At 30.8% G+C, this 18,080-nt stretch overlaps 2 protein-coding genes across 2 annotated transcripts; one reads left to right on the forward strand and one right to left on the reverse strand.

Annotated features, from left to right (window-relative positions):
* The first annotated feature begins 6,121 nt into the window (after positions 1–6,121).
* LOC108810800 (succinate dehydrogenase [ubiquinone] iron-sulfur subunit 3, mitochondrial) lies at positions 6,122–7,830 on the forward strand. Its single transcript, XM_018582880.2, has 5 exons — positions 6,122–6,403; positions 6,500–6,615; positions 6,715–6,953; positions 7,141–7,350; positions 7,475–7,830. The coding sequence occupies exons 1-5, from the start codon at positions 6,235–6,237 to the stop codon at positions 7,659–7,661; spliced, it is 921 nt and encodes a 306-aa protein (XP_018438382.1). The 5' UTR covers positions 6,122–6,234; the 3' UTR covers positions 7,662–7,830.
* A 225-nt stretch (positions 7,831–8,055) lies between these two features.
* Positions 8,056–8,857, reverse strand: LOC108810896 (PLAT domain-containing protein 3). Its single transcript, XM_018582969.2, has 2 exons — positions 8,679–8,857; positions 8,056–8,582 (listed from the first exon to the last, which is right to left on the reverse strand). The coding sequence occupies exons 1-2, from the start codon at positions 8,745–8,747 to the stop codon at positions 8,127–8,129; spliced, it is 525 nt and encodes a 174-aa protein (XP_018438471.1). The 5' UTR covers positions 8,748–8,857; the 3' UTR covers positions 8,056–8,126.
* Between the last annotated feature and the right edge of the window lie 9,223 nt (positions 8,858–18,080).

The following is an 18,080-nucleotide window of genomic DNA, read 5'->3' on the forward strand; positions in this document are numbered from 1 at the left end:
TTGCCTAGATTTGCTTCTCCGAAATCTTGAAGTGAAATCCCGAGATCTGACATCTTCACGTACTGTTCACTTGTTTGATAAACAATATTAATCTATTTATTTTCTAAGTGTGTGAATGGAAAAGTTTTCTAAGAGCGGGTTTCAAATTTATTATTTTATTAAAACAGAAACCCGAGCTATTAATAAATATTATGTCCATCTATATATTTTATTTAAATAATTATTTTATCAAATTAAATTAATATTAAAAACAAATATGATTACAAAAAAATTTTAAATTCAAAAATTAAAATTAAAAAAAAAACTAAAACAAAAAAATATATCCGTCTTTACCATCTATATATTTTATTTAAATAATTATTTTATCTAATTAAATTAATATTAAAACAAATATGATTAAAAAAAAATTTCAAATTCAAAAATTAAAATTAAAAAAAAACTAAAACAAAAAATATATCCGTCTTTAAAAAGACGGATCAGAATTTAGTACGCTTTAAACCAATCACAACAAAAATTAAAAGCGGGGGAAAAAATTTAAAAGAAGGATGTATTTGGTTTAATAACGCCTTTGTAATACCTCATAAAAACTATTTTTTTCTGTTTGTCTACATTTTACAATAACACACTTAGCATAGTTTAGCTACAATTATAGTGCAGTATTTGAGATAGATGTGCGTTTTTAGTTCTAGGTATTTATTTATTATTTAACTATTTGCTAACAACTGCAGTTATTATATTATAGTTCTAATTAATATAGTTATGTAGTTGAAATAAAAAGATCAGACTATAGATTTTTATTTCCAAAACACTTCATCAAACCAAAATGAATGTATATCTAAATATCAAAAATAAAATTTTATATACTTAAAATTAGGGCTTATCTATCCAGTTATATATTATATTAAAAACTGTATTTTAGTTAAGTCGATAAATGGTTAAAAATCTGCAAAAAAAAATTTAGGTTAAACTATTTTAAATTTACTTAGCAAAACCGTTAAATATACTTTTCTGATCGAAATTATTTTGGCCTATTTTGTTATTTAATATTTTAATTTTATTTTATTTTCTATATTATTTAAATATATTACATATCAAAAACAATATTATTTTATTAGTTTAATAATTTTTCAATACCGCATATAATATCAATCTAAGTGGTTTTAAAGTTTTTGCACGTAGATTAAAAAAATACAGACTTCAATACAATTTATCTTGATTATATAAAAATATCATCAATGAAACTAATTCAACCAATAAAAAAAGATTCAATAGTTTGTAATTGATTACAAAGTTTAAATGATATTAAATTCTACTTAAAACAACGAGAACATCAATTATTTTAAAATATTTTTTTTTCTTTAGACACCACTTAAAGTGATATGAAGGGAGTATATATTAGTACCAATAAAACAATATTTTACACCTCTTTTTACTTAAAATCGCAGTTGTATCTTACTATACTTTAATTCCGCATGAACTGCAGCTGCACCGTACCATACTTTAATTTCATATCATTTTAGTTACCAAATCCGCCATCACCATTCTAACAATTCCAACCCTAAATACGGACTTATAACCGACGATTCTTTACTTGTTTCTATAATCATTTGATAATAAATAATAATTATAGTATTATCAAATGAACTATATATTGACTATTTTACAAGTAATTTCATAAAGATTTCAGTATTGCATAATCAATCTTTATTAGATTTGAGAGACTTACATCAATTTTGATCCATATTTTTAGGGCATTTACAACATCATTCTGTTTTCTAATCTAAAACAGAATTTAGAGTAAAAATGTTCCAAAGTATTTTATTTTCTACTCTCTAATAAAATAAAATAAAATAAGTTTACTCTATACATATAGTAACTTGTTTTTTAGTCATCACTCTATATTTTACTCTATACTAAAATAAAGTAATATTAGAGCAACAACCAATTTTATTTTAGAAAAAAGTAAATTATCGGAAATCGTCTTAAGCATAATTACTATAGAGTGGATTGTTTTTAGAAAAATTAGAGATCATGTACATAACAGAAAAAATATTAAGTTCATACCCAAGTAACAAGTTGATGACTATGATATTGTTTATATATTATGTATTAATGATAAAATTATCTTGTACATGTGTTTCATTAGCCCAAATGATTTTTTTTTTTATATTTTTGTTTGTTGTGGTAAAGATTACAAATGGATATGCATCATATATGACTCATCTGAAAAATGAAACAATGAGGAAAAAATCATTGAGAAAATGCTAAAAACAATAACGGCTCCAAGAATGGTGGTAAGCGGAGATTGGCAGCGATTTCGTTTGTATCACTTGAATGCATCAATGATCGATACATGAGGTTGATTATCTGAACTATTCATCTACTTTGATTGCTAAAGAAATGAAAATTTATGAAAAAGATAAACAATTACCATTGCGATGAACTATTCTATATTAGTGACATAAATATCTATACTACTAAAGCAGAATCCTATTGGTTTTTTTACTAAACCTACCCTTCTGTTATAAGGAAGTTGCATGTTTCATTAAGGGTATTTCTGTTATTTTGTATCATTTTCAATTAATAGGTCTTTTAATTATAGGCCCAAACTTTTTTTGTTCCTTTAATTTCACGGTTTTGGGCTATTTGGGCCGATTTTAATATTTATCTAAGTTCACATTTTTCATTTGGGCCAAGTTTTAATATTGATATTAACAAATATTTACACATAATTATTTTTTTTTCTCAGTATAATTAAAACTTTCTGAAAATATTTTAATATTGATAATGAAAGACTTAAATTATTAAAAGAATATAATATTAATTTATTCACAAGTTAAATCTGTTAAAAATTATATCTTTCAAAAATTCAGTACATAAAAGTGAAAATTGATTGAAAAAATTTAAAATACCACTTCAAATTTTGAAAAAAATCAAGTTCAATTTTAAACATAAATACCCATTTATAAAATAAAAATAAAAATAAAACAATACAATAAAAATAAATGAAAATATTTCATTTAACAACCTTATTCAAAATTTATTAAAAAAAAAGAAAAATAAACCCGCGCTTTTAAAGCGCGGGTCAAATCCTAGTGTTTTATTATTTTTCAAAGTGTTTTTTTTTGTTCTATTTTATTAGAGAAACATTTAGGTGATCAATGATTTTATGATTCAAATCATATGTCTTCTTACACCTTCTAATTCTTATCCATCATCTTTAGAAAAAATGAGCAATTCAAATTGAAATGTAATATTTTGTTTTGTTGTGCTCTATATGAGAAATATAGAATACAACTGTAACTTTACATTATCTCTCTCTCTTTTTATATGAAATTTTCAAAAAAAAAATCCATATATGGAAGAACTATGTGTTTGTATCGAGTATCCTATACTGTATCATAACACTTAATATACTCATGTAATTAAATGGATGAAATCCAATCTCATAATTAGTTAACTCTTTTGTGCGAATATGCAATATGATATGTAGTATAGTATGATAATTTTAGTTTTAAAATGTTAATATCAAACACACACACTTAGAAGGGAATTTCAGTCACATTTGTGCCAATTGCTCCATCTATCAAATTCATATGTAGCATAATTATATTCTTAGTCTTTTTCTCTCTTATGAATATTGAACAAATTATCTTTTAATTTTACGTCTATGATTTTAATTTGTTCTTTCTATAGAGTCAAATATGGAAATCTTATATTTAATAATTCATATTTTTAAAACACCTATATTTATTTCTGAAATAATATTTTACATTTTAGCAAACAAAAACATATTAATTTTAGATTACATCTCAATCCAGCCATAAATTTTGCATGGGATTTAAGGCTTTCAATGCCCTTGCCTGCTTATATATGGACTGACTCATAGGTTGCTTATAATTAAATTATTTATATTAAAGTTTGAATGTTCTTATATAAAGTAAACAAAAAAACATAACAAATTGGAAGTTTGAAAGAAAAGAGCCTTTTTTTTTTTTGTAAACGAAGAATTCCTGTCATTGATTAATTAATCAAAATTGAGTCGTTGATTTAATGCTCTTCTATAAATTCTACCTGTCAAATCTTATAAAATAAAATATACGAAATAAGTATAAAGTGATATATTTACAAAATATCGGTGGATAGTAGGTAGGGATCAATTTCATATAGATATCGTGACAAATAAGAAAAAAGTATTATACCGATTAGACCCCCCCCCCTTTACAAAAACACAATTTAAAAACACTTAACATAACCCTTACCCCTGTTGATATTGACCATACTACACATATCTAAACAGCATGTTATTGCCTACTTTTAAGTTTTAACAAGAACTTGTCATAAATATATAAATATATAAATCAAAAATCTGAAGAACAAAAGAAAGAAAAAATGTTTTCAGGGACATTACATTTTTTTATAGATTTTCAGGGATATTACCCATGATATAAGGTGCTCAAATATGACAAATCTATTGATTCCCGACAAAAAAAAACCCATTGGTTTACAAAAGAAAAGAGATTCCAAAAATTAAATCTACAGGATACTCAATTTAGAATATATCCGATAAACAACAAAACAAAACAAAATTAAGAAAAAAGAAAAGATCGTCATATAGTTTTACTAAAATAAAGTAAACAATAACAAATATATATATGTGTGTGTGTGTGTGATGCTCGTCTAAATAATTTTATTTTAACATTTTTTTCTATTATCAAATCAATATCATAAAACATTATCACAGAAAAATCATATGTGGATAATGCAATTGTTTTACAAAAGGCAATGTTCATGATAAACACATGTAGAGAATCAAAACTCATAAATAACTGATCATAACACTTGTAGTTTACATTAATATTATCATAATGCATATCTACATAAATATTTTCATTTCCCTTTTGAAGCGAATGTCTAAGCTGTTACCCACAGTTTAAGCAATAATTATATTTTCAAACAAAAATATTCCTACCACCTGTAAGAATATTTATTTTGTCTGTTAGGTTTTGTTGGTTTCCTCACTGGCTTGATTCTTTGACATCTGATCTCAATCACTCGCGGAGAATCCACACTTGATATCATAATATCTAAATTTACAGAATAGTAAGTACACTACGATCATACAATATCTATTTTATTTCTTTTTCTGATATGATTTATTTTGTGCGATTTGTTACTGAAAGGTAGCTAAATGAGAGGTGTCAAAAGCTAAATGTGAAAGTATTTGAAGTCTTGACCTCTTTATTTTATTTTTATCTAAGAGTTTCGGGAACTGTTAACTTGTACGATTGTAGCAAAGCAACTAGACACCACGAAGAAAATTACAAGATCTATCTTTACTAATTTTCATTGTTATCTTTTTGGCTTATGTTTGAAGAATTCACTCGTAATTTGATTACTTCTTTTTTATACACAGACAGAACAAGCCAAAGAGAACCAATGGAAAAATTAAAACTTTGTAACCAATATAATATTTTTGATCAAAATGTATAATCATTGCAACAAGTTTTTCTTTTGTTTGATATCCAAAGTTAAAATCATATCCTACTATTTTGCTATATAAAAAAATACATAATTTAAACCCCACCGGCCACACGGATATGAGTTATTGTTTTCGACTCATTTGAATGTCCATGAGAAGGTCTATCCGTAGGCTGTACTTCCACATAGAGGTTAGGCTTGTGTTATCATTGACCCGGGTTTAATCCTTTTAAAAAAAAATAAAAAATACATAATCATACAATGACATTCAAACAAGCAGCATTCAAAAAGAGTGCTGAAGTATAGAAGGGTGTGTGTGATTAATCAAAGGCGGGTTATGCTTCAGACAATGAGACATGCCACGTTTGCATCATCTCTTTCCCTATATCAGAAAATTGGACCACTAACTTCAATTACAAAACTTTTTGGGATTTACAAATTATAAGATCCAATGCAATTGACAGAATGCTTCTTGCCTGTCAAACAAATAAAGACCGATTTGTCGAAGTCCTCGAGAAATGGGTTTTATCGTAGAAAACTTGGGCTTTATATAGGCCTTATAAGTAGATGATGTAATAAAGATTCTCTTCGAACACGTTGTTGCACACGTGCCCTGAAGTACATCCTCGACAGTGTCTACGTGTCAGTGAAATGAAGAAGGTCTCTTCTCCTCGGCATGCTAACTTCACTCTCTTTCCTTCCACGAACGAATTAAAAACCATGCAATAACATCTTTTGATCAAGCGAGCAGAGATGTTCCGGTTGCTGCAGCGGAGAATATGCAATCCAGCGGCGGAGAAAGTACGTTTGAGCAGCAGTTTAAGTGGCAACGGAGGCTTTCCCATCTTAAAAGGTCACAAGGCTGCTCAGGACTTGTCCAAAGATACTCTAAAGTCCCATGAAACAATCAAAGACAAAGAAGGTATGAATAAACCAATAATTATTTTAAAGCAAATTATAATATTTTTAAAGACGCAATGTTGTTTTATATAATATATATAAAATCCGTTGATAACAGGCCAACACAAAGTGACCAAGAAGGAGTTCAAGATTTACAGATGGAACCCTGATAAGCCAAATACTAAACCCTTTCTTCAATCATTTTTCGTTGATCTTTCAACTTGCGGCCCCATGGTAATTTACTACGGTTTATTGATTGCTAACTAGTTCCATAGGATTAGTTTTAATTTTGGAGGGCTTCGATTCTTGGATAACCAGATGTGTGTTTCGTAGGTTCTGGACGTCTTACAGAAGATAAAAGCAGAGGAAGATGCGAGTTTGAGTTACAGGAGATCATGTAGAGAAGGAATATGTGGATCTTGCTCGATGAACATCGACGGTACTAATACTGTTGCATGTCTTAAACCTATAAACTCCGACACGTCGAAGCCAACCATTATCACTCCCTTACCTCACATGTACGTCATCAAAGATTTAGTCATCGACCTCACTAATTTTTACCAACAATACAAGTAAGTAAATCCCCCTTCTTTGTCCCTTATTGGTAATATGTTGGTTAGATATTTTGATCTTAAAACGGAAAAGATAAATAACGTGTGTTACCAGCCATATCTTTCTATGATGTATGTGTAACATTAATGGAACATAAATCGTGATTTCTATGTAAACTTTAAGAATGTTATTGTGTTGTGATTAAAGATCAGTCGAGCCATGGTTAAAGACAAGGAAGCCGCCTAAAGATGGACGTGAGCACCGTCAATCACCACAGGACCGGAAGAAACTAGACGGGTTGTACGAGTGCATACTATGCGCGTGTTGTACCACGTCATGTCCTTCTTATTGGTGGAATCCCGAGGAGTTTCCAGGACCTGCGGCTTTACTACAAGCGTACCGTTGGATCAGTGACAGGTTAAATAAAATAAAATAAATCTTCAATACATTCTATTCAAACTAGAATAGAAAATCGAAGATTAATGGTTTCAATTCATGCATATCTTTAAATAGATTTATATTTTATTTTTGTTTAACGCAGCCGTGATGAGTTTAGAGAAGAGAGGTTACAAGCGATCACAGAGGATGAAAGGAAAGTGTATAGATGCAGAGCAATCAAAAATTGTACGGCCACATGTCCTAAAGGACTTAACCCAGCTAGTGCCATCTTGAAGATGAAGGCTAAGCATTCGCTCCCTGATCCGGTCAAGAGAGCTGAGAGAGCCTAGCCATACCATTACTCCATCCTGTCCAGTTATCATGTAATAAAAAGCTTCTCTCTCTGGTTATGTGTGTTTCTCGACTATTTTCCATTTATATAACTTGGTCACAACACGCTTTGTTACATCAAAGCGAATATAATAGATATATACGTGCTTTCCATAAAAATGTCTAAAAATGGATTCAGTCGGAAAAAAAAAACTGATACTAATTTTCGGACAATTCTAATCCTAATCCAAAGATTAATAGTCTTTTAAATTCAACACTAAGAAAAAAAAATAGAGTTTAAGACTGACCTACAGTAGTACGATACAAATGAACATATTTTAATCACTCAAGTATCAATCATTGTAACTCAGTAACACATTTGCTTTCACTCTTTTATTTTTTTTAACACGAAATCTCAATCACACTCAAATATGATCAAATCATTTTTCATTGACAACCCCCACGAGAATAAATAAATAACACATTCACATCGTGGAAACGACTCTTCGATTCTTGACAAAGTCCGAACATTGATTCCTAATGGCCGACAGCTCATATGGCGAAGTATCACGAGCCAACCATTGTTCCACCGTGAACTTCTCCTGAGAACAACTTCTCCGACGACTCTCACTCATTGTCACTTCCACGTAGTTACAATACCAACCGTGGTGATCGCCAGAGCCGTCAGAAGTCAAATTCATGGCACAGACCGGACCTGATAGACAAGAACCTAAACCGGTGAAAATGTCGAGGTTACCCCTCTCGTAATAATCGTGAAATGGACCCATTAAACCTCCCCATGACACCAAATCGGATATAACAGCATTTTGCCCGTAACTGTCGTAGAGACGGAGACTCATGACGGAGTCTGAACCGGCTTTCCAAACAGTACCGGTTCTTATGTAAACCGTGAACACGCACATGTCGTCATCATTGTCAAACTAGGTAAATAATATCATTAATCATAAATTGTAACGATTGACTTGTAAGTTGTAATATACGATTTGTGTGTGCATTTTTGTAAGGAAGTGACTTACAGAAAGAGCGATTGCTACGGCGGAGATGAGGATGAAACAGAGGAGGACGGTGGAGCTGCTGCGTAACATAGTCGTCTTGTAAAACTCTTATGTTTATTGGTTGGTAGAGAGGCAAATTGCACGAATTCGAGTGATGTTGAGCACTTAAATTTATTGCAATCGTTTACTTGTTCGCTTAAGGAGATTATTAATTTCTGATAATAATAATACTTTTTCTGTGGCTTGAGATATTAAATTTTCTTGCAATAGTTTATGTGGATATTCCGGTGCTGTAGCTATAATCCGTTGGAACTAATGAATTATTCTACTATAATTTTCCAGTTCTTTTAATGGTTGTTAACTGCATCTCATTGTTTTCTTATCTGATATTTTATCAGAATTTGGGTTTTGTTTTGGGCCTTGCGAGCATATTTTCATCTTAATAAAATAAATGAAATAAAAATGGTATACTTCTTTTTTATTTGTCCACCATAATGTTGATGTCTTATTGTTATTATTGTTTCTACTATAATTTTAGAAAGATAGTAATAAACGTAGCATATGCTTTTTGTCAAAGTATATGCTCATTGTGCTTTGAACTTACATTATGTTCTCGAGATATTAATTCTTTGTCAACCGAAAACATTAGTTTATTTTCCAAGTGAGTTTCTTACTGAGAAACTAGGAGCATAGATTTAAGAGGTTGAGGAATTAAAAATATTTTGTTATTTTATATTCACTATATTTTTAAAATAAATAAAATATTGTTAGATTATATATTTATGTTTTTCAAATAAAAAGGTAAAAATTAATAAAAATAGTAATAGTTGCAAAAAAAGAACTTTTAAAATATTTTTAATACTGTCAGCAAAATATTAAACCATAAATCTTAAATTCTAAACTATTGGATAAATCCTAAACTTTTAGATAGATCATACATCAAAAACACTAAACACTAAACCCTTAATCCTAACTTATAAACCCTTAGATAAACTATAGATCCTAGAGTTTATGGTTTATTCAAAGATTTAATCTTTAGTGTTTAGTATTTAGAGATTAATGTTTTGCTAATGGTATTAAAAATATTTTTTAAGATAATCGATTTTTAGCAACTACTATTATTTTTATTTATTTATATCCAAAATGTTTAAAGATTAGGACTAAGAGTTTAGTGTTTATAAGATTTAGTGCTTAGTGTATTTTATTTAATGGGTTTAGGATTTAGCCAAAATTTTAGGTTTAGGATTTAGGATTTTGTATTTTGTTGATGGTGTAAGATATATATATTTTTTTTTAAAAAATACAATTACTATTATTTTTCATTTGTTTTTACCTTTTTATTTTATTTTTAAAACATAATGTAACTCGATAATATATTTTTTTTTTAAAGTTCGAATATGAAATAAAAAAATACTATTGAGTGGTGAACCTAATAATAACTCTAAATTTCACAAAAAAAACTAGGAGCATAAAAAATTATATTGCTATTATCATATATATACATATTCCAGCTGAAGCTAAGTTGGGTGTGTGAACCCACCAAGTTAGACGGCCCAGATTAAATTATCCCCAGATTTCAGAAGCAAATCATATTTGATTAAATATTCGAATTTTTAGTCTTTTTCTTTATAAAAAACTTCAAAGAGGTGATTTGTGAGCCGTTGAGGATTCTATCAAATCAGAATCCGATATCGTTTTAAAGACACCCACTTGTAATTCATACTTAATATGCCCTGACCTGAAACGAATGGTTGAAAAATAGTAATGTGGTTACCGGTTCTAATTACTACTCTTTCAGTATTTCGTACGTAGGTTTCTTTGTTATCTAGTAACAATAATTCGCTATTTAATAATAGAAACTAAACGATTGTCAATTAAGCATGCACGTCGTATATTTTTTTTTGTTCTGGTTAATGACACTGACATCACAAGTTACTTTAACGATCGCTGTTTTGAAATGGTTTTTTTTAACACTGAATTTTATTATTAAGCTTTTAAGCCAAATAGTATTAAACAATGTAAACTATCAAAACAAAACTAGAAAAGTGATACACCAATAAGGAATCAAAGTAAAATAACAAAAGTAGAAATGGTCACGACGATACAAAATTGTAAGATAACATATAATTTTTTGGGGGTCAAAATGTGAATTCATTTCTTCGAAATGGCTTGAAGATACAAGTAAACTTGGATCTAAAGCTGCAATCAAGCAAATTTCTACCCAAAAGACCCCCAAAAAGATAAAAAAAAGTCTTTAGATACGTGATTGTAGGTTTAGTCTAAAACAAGCAAATAAGACTAAAGCTAAGCTTTCACATCAAGGAGAGCTATTAGCCCCTGTTAAACTAAATAACTCAATCACTACTAGTCTACTAGCAAAAGAGTTCATCATAGCATCTATAACACACATTCGTTTGTGTATGCATGGATTTCATAACAAGAAGCATCCCCAAACCAAACCAAGCGGACAAGACTAGTGGATGTTAAGAAAAGTGTTTTTTTTCTTCTCGTTTTAACATTTGCATACAGGAGTTAAGGAATATAAATATTAGACGTATAAATCTTATTGCGAAATCACAAAACACACATATTAGATTGTATATGGAAACATCAAATGCATGACATATTAGTCATAATTTATATATACTTCTTTTACATCAACATAAACAGACTAATCTAAAACTGTGATAATTTATACTAAACAAGTAAAACGTGAATCTACAATCGGAGTTCATTAATCATTACTATAGTCTTTAATTGTTATTGCGCATTTAGATTTTGTAGGTAAATATCTCTTTTTCCTGATTTTATTGGAGTATTCTGATATTTTGAGAATTTTAAATGCAAACACTTTTGCAACCATGAGGATTTGGGCGTGGTAATTTTAAAATTCTCCACTTATTTGTTATGTGTAGTGTCTTCTCGTCTTCAGATTCTTAAATCTATAGTTGATTCAATTTTTTTTCCAAATTATTAAAGCATCATCACTGATCTTTATTTGTATCTATTCTATTTTTTTTTATCAAATTTGTATCTATTCTATTAAAACAAAAACATGACCTATTAATAATTATTATGTCAAACTATATATGTATTTCATTTATTTAAGATAATTTTCTATCAAATTAAATTAATATTAAATACATATATGTTTACAAAAAAGTCAAATATAAAAATGAAATTAAAAAAAATAAACAAAAATATTACCCGCCAAATCTTTTTTTTTTTTTTTTTTTTAAAACCCCCGCCAAATCTTGTTGTTATTTAAAACACTAGCTAGCTAGTTACTTGCATATAACTCAACATATGTATTTTCATCTGCCGTGTTTAAATGTTACTTCTGCGATAATTATTTTAATAAGTTTCCTCAGAGACATGGAAGCTCAGACTTAGAAAAGCCTTATCAGGATAATAAGTCGACAAGAAAAGCATATACTTTAATGTCCTTTTGGGTGTAGAGATAAAATGAAGAAGACAAACTATAATGACAGCAAAATATTAGTAATTGATAATAAATTAATTATAAGGCAATATATTAATAATTTTGTTGCTAATGTGGTGATGTATCAATTTGATTAGTGCGTTGGATTGTTATCTGTTATCTGTTATCATCACAAATATTATAAGTAAGTAGTCGATAAATTGTAATCTTCTCTTACCTATAGGGATAAGGATTAACTACCGCGACTCAAAAAGGAACCAATGTTATACAATAGAATTTCTCAAAAAAAAGTTATATATAATAGAGAATATATAATAAATTATGTAATATAGTAGTAATAAACTTAAGTTTGTTTTCTTTTCATGGCCGCATGACAAAGTATATAAAGAGACTTAAGTATAATATGAAACGAAATGTTTATTTGGCAAACATGTGACAAAATATGAGGTAAATAAATCTTTTGATATTTAATTATTTATCTCAACAAAATCTACTATATATCAAAATAGGTGGAAATATACTGATTGCAAACTCAAAACATGAACCATAAACGAAAAGGAAAATCTGAATTTGTCTTAAAATCGTAGATAATAGAAGCAAATTGCTGAATTCATCTGATAATAGAGAAATGACTAAAAACAAGGGCATATAGCAAATGATATAAACAAAGAAAAGCAAATCAAATAATGACAAAAGAATCCAAGTTTTAGAATATTATTTTTCCTCTTTATGCAGTGTATGTGTGGGCCGACAATAAGTGGCAACTCATTTTCCGACTTCTTTTTTATTTAATTATAACTCTACGATTAATTAAAACCACTACTAAACATTTGTAGATTATGTATTAAATTAGATATTACTGTTTTTTTTGGATATGATGGTTTGTCTTCTAGTTCAACATTCACTAATTACAATTTACAAAATACCCATTACCGTTTTCTATTTGAAATAATTAAATAATATATCATCTTATGGGCCAAGAAGTAACTGAGTCATAAAGACGTAGGAAAGCCGAGGGGATGACAAAAGTGGGCTCATATCCACGACCGAAAGTACGTGGAAAGGAACGATACCGTTAGGGTTCGGCAGTTGTTTCCGTTTACCTGTCAATTTACTTCTTTTTTTCCCTCTTCTTTTAATTTCAAAATAAATAAATATTCAGAATAAATCTGGACACACCCCACAACAAAAATAAAAACAAAGTTCATCAATCAAAGTATAAAACAATGAAGAACATGGTTGTTACAAAAAAAAAATGAAGAATATAATTCCTGGCAAGTGGTAACCCATGCTTTTTTTTTACCAGGACACATATTTGTGTACACATTTTTCGCTCATCGATAGTGTGAAGTGAATCATTCTATTACATAAAACTGAGATTTGTAGAGACATAAATTTTTTTATGACATCAACTATTTTAACAGAAATATATCAAATTATGTAATTAAATGTTACTCTATTTTATTTCAAATTGAAATTACTCTGCAAATTATTGAGTTAAGTCCATATCTATTACATTTAATAATGAAAATCAAGACCGACTAAAACACGAAGTTATGATATAGTTATTTGATTTGTAATTTTATTTTATTCTACTTTGAAGTAAAATAAAGTAAAACTAAAAATAAATAAATTTTGGAGTGAAATATGGACTGTAGTTAAACATGTTCTAATTAATACAGAAGCTATTGAAGAACTAATGTTCTCATTTTCATTAGATAAACCAGATAGCATACCAAAATTTACATAGCTTGAGCCTTATCACTAATATTCAATATTATGCTGGATTCAAAATCAATAAACTATGACGATCTTATGTATTATTTTTTCCTTAGTAAATATAGTCACAAGTTCAACAATAACCCTAAATAACATATAGCTGAATCATGAGATAAAATTTCACATGTTTCTAATGTATATATACATATTTATATACTTCACCATGGTTTTATGAATCCATGTTCAGAAGCATTTATGATTATCACAACAACAAAAAAAAACTTCACAACTTCCTAGACTAACAAGTTTATATGCACTCGCAAAAGAAAAGGGTTCAGACTTGCATGACAAAAAAAGAGGACCGAGACGTGTTAGCTCCTTAATGCTTCGACAGAAAAAGAAAAGATAGGAAAGCGATGAGAAACACATCAAACAAACGACGTAGAATAAGCTTCTTTACAGTAATCACACTCTCATTTCTCCACTCATTACAAGTCTTTACAGCTCATTTTTTCTACTTTCTTTTCATTCTCCCCAAAATAAATAGAGTTTTTTGAGATCATATCCATTGAAGGATTTAACTGAATATATGTACAAGAAAAAATGCTATAATATTTATATAAAAATTGCTATTTTGTCTTTGACATGCACTAGGTTTGAATGGTTTTTTTTCCTTAATCTTTTCTTACAAATATGTTTTCTCATTATACTTTTAATTGTTTTCAAATTCTGTTAAAATAATTATTGAACTTTGTAGTTCATATAACAAAACATAGATTTTTTACCCATAACATGTTCTGAACTTTTCAAAACAACATATATTTTATAATTTTTTATAATATTACATAATCGCAATTTAAAATTTATATATATTATTTATACATATATATATATATATATTATATATATATATAGTTAGATTTTATCTAAAATGAGACACAATGTTGATGTATTCTATTCTATTTAGAAATATAAAATAGTATAGTCTTAAATATTTAACTGAAGTTTGTATAGTTTTGAGAAAGCTCCTAGGCACGAACTTCTAGGCGCAACCCTCCGATGCACTTCCCGACGCCGGGAGCGACCGAGCTCGCCGGCGTCACCACTTGTCTCTCTTCCGTTCTTCTTCTACTTTGTCCTACCATGTTTATTTTCATGTCTTTGTTTTATTTCGTTGTTGCTGTCTCGTTTGGCCTCCTCGCCGCCACAGCCTCCCACGCTCCTCCCATCGCCGCAATCTCTCCAGCTCCTCTGTTCCTTGGTATTGCGCCTCTCTTTACAAACAGAACCAACAGATCCACTTATCTCGGGCACAAGCTCGCCAGATCTGTTTAGCTCTGCATATCCAAAGCGCCTCCATCACTCCATGTCGCCAGATCTGCTCGGTTCTGCAGCTCCTCAACTTCTTTCAACTCCGCTGCATGCCGTTCTGACTTAGACTCCTTCACCACTGCTGCGAACCTTCACCGTAATGGACGAGGAGGCATCTCTCTGTTGTGTAAAGTCGAGTCTTCTTCAGGTTGTAATCCAGATTCGTCCACCACCACCATCAACAACCGTCGCTCCTCTCCAATCCTCGTCTCACCGCCTTTCGCCTCTACTCCACGCCATGCTGCTTCAACCAATCGACCGGTTTCTCTGACAAAACCCGCCAACAAGGCGGAGCATCTGAATCACCTTCAATATGTCCCGTAGGGAGACCCGACTCTCGGGTTTATATATATGGAAGATTATTAAGGAAATTGCTTGGCCTATTGATGGGATTAGTCGGGGAAAGACCCAGCATGTGGACTTGGTGGGTGCACGTACGAATGCATGGAATATCTTAGTATTACACTATTAGTTTTACTTAATTGCTACGAGCTTCTTCCCGTATATATGACGGAAAAAATAAGTGATCTCTCTCTAGAAAAGTTTTTATGAAATCGTGTTTTTCTGACCGGTGATGTGGTGTCTCTTTACCACCATCGGTCAAGAGGAGATATTTTCGTGCTTTTTCGGCTTGGATGGATCTGTCGGTGATGCATGTCCGACTCTTGTTCCGGTGCCGCATCTTTTTTTGGTGGACGATCGGTTTTGATTTGAGAACCACATCTTCTTTTTCGGTGTTGGTTTGTCTGTACTTGGTTCTGCTTCACATCTTATGTTGGTGTTTGATAGTGGTATTTCCGGACTTTTTCGGATTCATTTTGATTTTTATAATCTCATGTTTGGTGAATTGGCGATCTGGATAAAATTTCGATATATTTGATGGACGTTTTCCGTTGAAAGGATCCCAAGTGATGAAAGTATGCGTTGTAGTTTCTTTTCGGTGTGGTTTCGACGCTGTTCAATTTTTCTGGTGCTGTTTCTTTGGATGAGGAAGGTGGAAAGATTTGTGGGACACGTGTTCTTCGATGTTTGATGGCTAACATATGTTCTCTTCAAGAAAAAAACGATTTGTGTGGTCGGTGTTTCTTATGTCTGGGTTTAGGTTTAATGGCTTAGAATTCCAAATATTTTTATTTCTTCTTTGTTTTCTAGTTTGGGTTTTCGGCTTTGTTTTTTCTTGTAAGATATATGGACCTTGTATTTTAGGTTTGATCTTCTAAGAAAGAGAACATTTTTTTGAAAAAGAATCAGCAAAAAAAAAAGTCTCTCTCTAGAATATTTGCTCTGTCTTCTTTCTAAAAAAGAAACCATCGTGCGTTTGTGATCTCGGCCGGCGGGTGGGCTTCCACAGCCACCGCCGGTCCGACTTTGCTTTTTTTTGTCTTTTGTTTTGTTTTGTTGCTGTTCGTGCATGTCCTTTTAGTGAGGGAGAGATATTGATTTGCTCTCGGTTCACTAGAAGTTTGTTGACTCCGGGAAGAGGTGGCTTCCGCAGCACTGTCGTCTCCGGCTTATGACTCCAGGGGGTGGAGGCTTTCTTAGCTCCCCGTTGCCGGTTTTTGACTACTTTCTCGTTTCGGCTCTGGTGTGGATAGGGAGGTGTGACTGGGGAATGCCTTTGTCTTCAGTTTGACGGCGTGGCTAGCTTTGGATGAGATCTCGACAGGCGATGAAGTTTTCCATTTGGTGATGCTACGACGAGGAAGACGAAAGGTGTAATTGGGGGATTTCAATCCCGACGGGATGATTTGAAGTTTCGGAGGAGTTCCCGGCTTCGTTTATGGAGGCTCTCTGTGGATGAAACTCCGGTGGTGGAGATATGGAAGCTCCGCTTGACTTCGGAAAACGCCGGTCAGTTTCCGGCGAATCTTAAGAAGCGGTGGAGGTGATCGATTGGGCGATGCGTGTGATCTTCTCGTTGTTGAGGAATGACACGTGTTTTGTTCGTTTCACAACTTGACCCGTGTTTGTCGGATGGCTTTGTTTGGACCCGGGTTTCTTTGTTGGGGTCTTTTCGGTTGGTCCTTTGGGATTTAGTAATGTTTTTTGTATGTTTGTATGGACCTTTAGGTTTTTAATAAAATAATTTTAGTTGGCAAAAAAAAAGGTTTGATCTTCTAATAAAATTCGATGGCAAAAAAAATGACGGAAAAAATAAAAGAAAAGAATCTACCGACCATTAGAGAGAGTGCTTGTGTTTAAACAGGGACACGTACTGAAGTAAGACCCACAGGTGTGATGTCCGTTTTGGATAACGACAGATTCAGACGACTTGCAAGCTCTTACACGTTATGAACCTTTGAAGCACGGTCGGTCCATGGCCGGCGATTTAGCCTGACACTTCAATTGACTACTAGGAAATGTATGTTAGCGTCGGTTGGTCTCGGTCTAGAGGAATTGTTTGGACCGCAGCCCAGACAACTCTTGATTAATAAAAAAATGTTACACTATATTAATAGTTGAGTTAAATCTATGTATTTTATTCGTAAAGAAAAAGTGTACAAAATAATAAAGATATGAAAGTCACATGTCATCTTCTCGACATTGTATAAATTAATACGCAAATTTAAACTTACGTTGAAATACTACTTCGAACTAAACAGTGATATAATAAAAGGATCAACGTACCGGTTAATTTTCTTTAAATATTTATGTAGTTCAACTGATGTTACAAAAAAAGCTCAATTTTATTGTTTGAAATAAAATATTTTCTTTTTCATTATAAGAAACCTAGCATCAGAATAGTAATTTATATGGAAAACTTTGAAAAGGGAATTGTTGTGATCAAAGAGAAAATTTTGCACTGAAACAACTTCGTAGACCATGTATCATGTTACTAGTTTCTGTAAAAGAAACATTCTTCTAAGGAGATAATTATTTTAAAATTTTAA

The sequence above is a fragment of the Raphanus sativus genome, chromosome 6, assembly GCF_000801105.2.
Source record: "Raphanus sativus cultivar WK10039 chromosome 6, ASM80110v3, whole genome shotgun sequence".
Classification (NCBI taxonomy): Eukaryota; Viridiplantae; Streptophyta; class Magnoliopsida; order Brassicales; family Brassicaceae; genus Raphanus; species Raphanus sativus.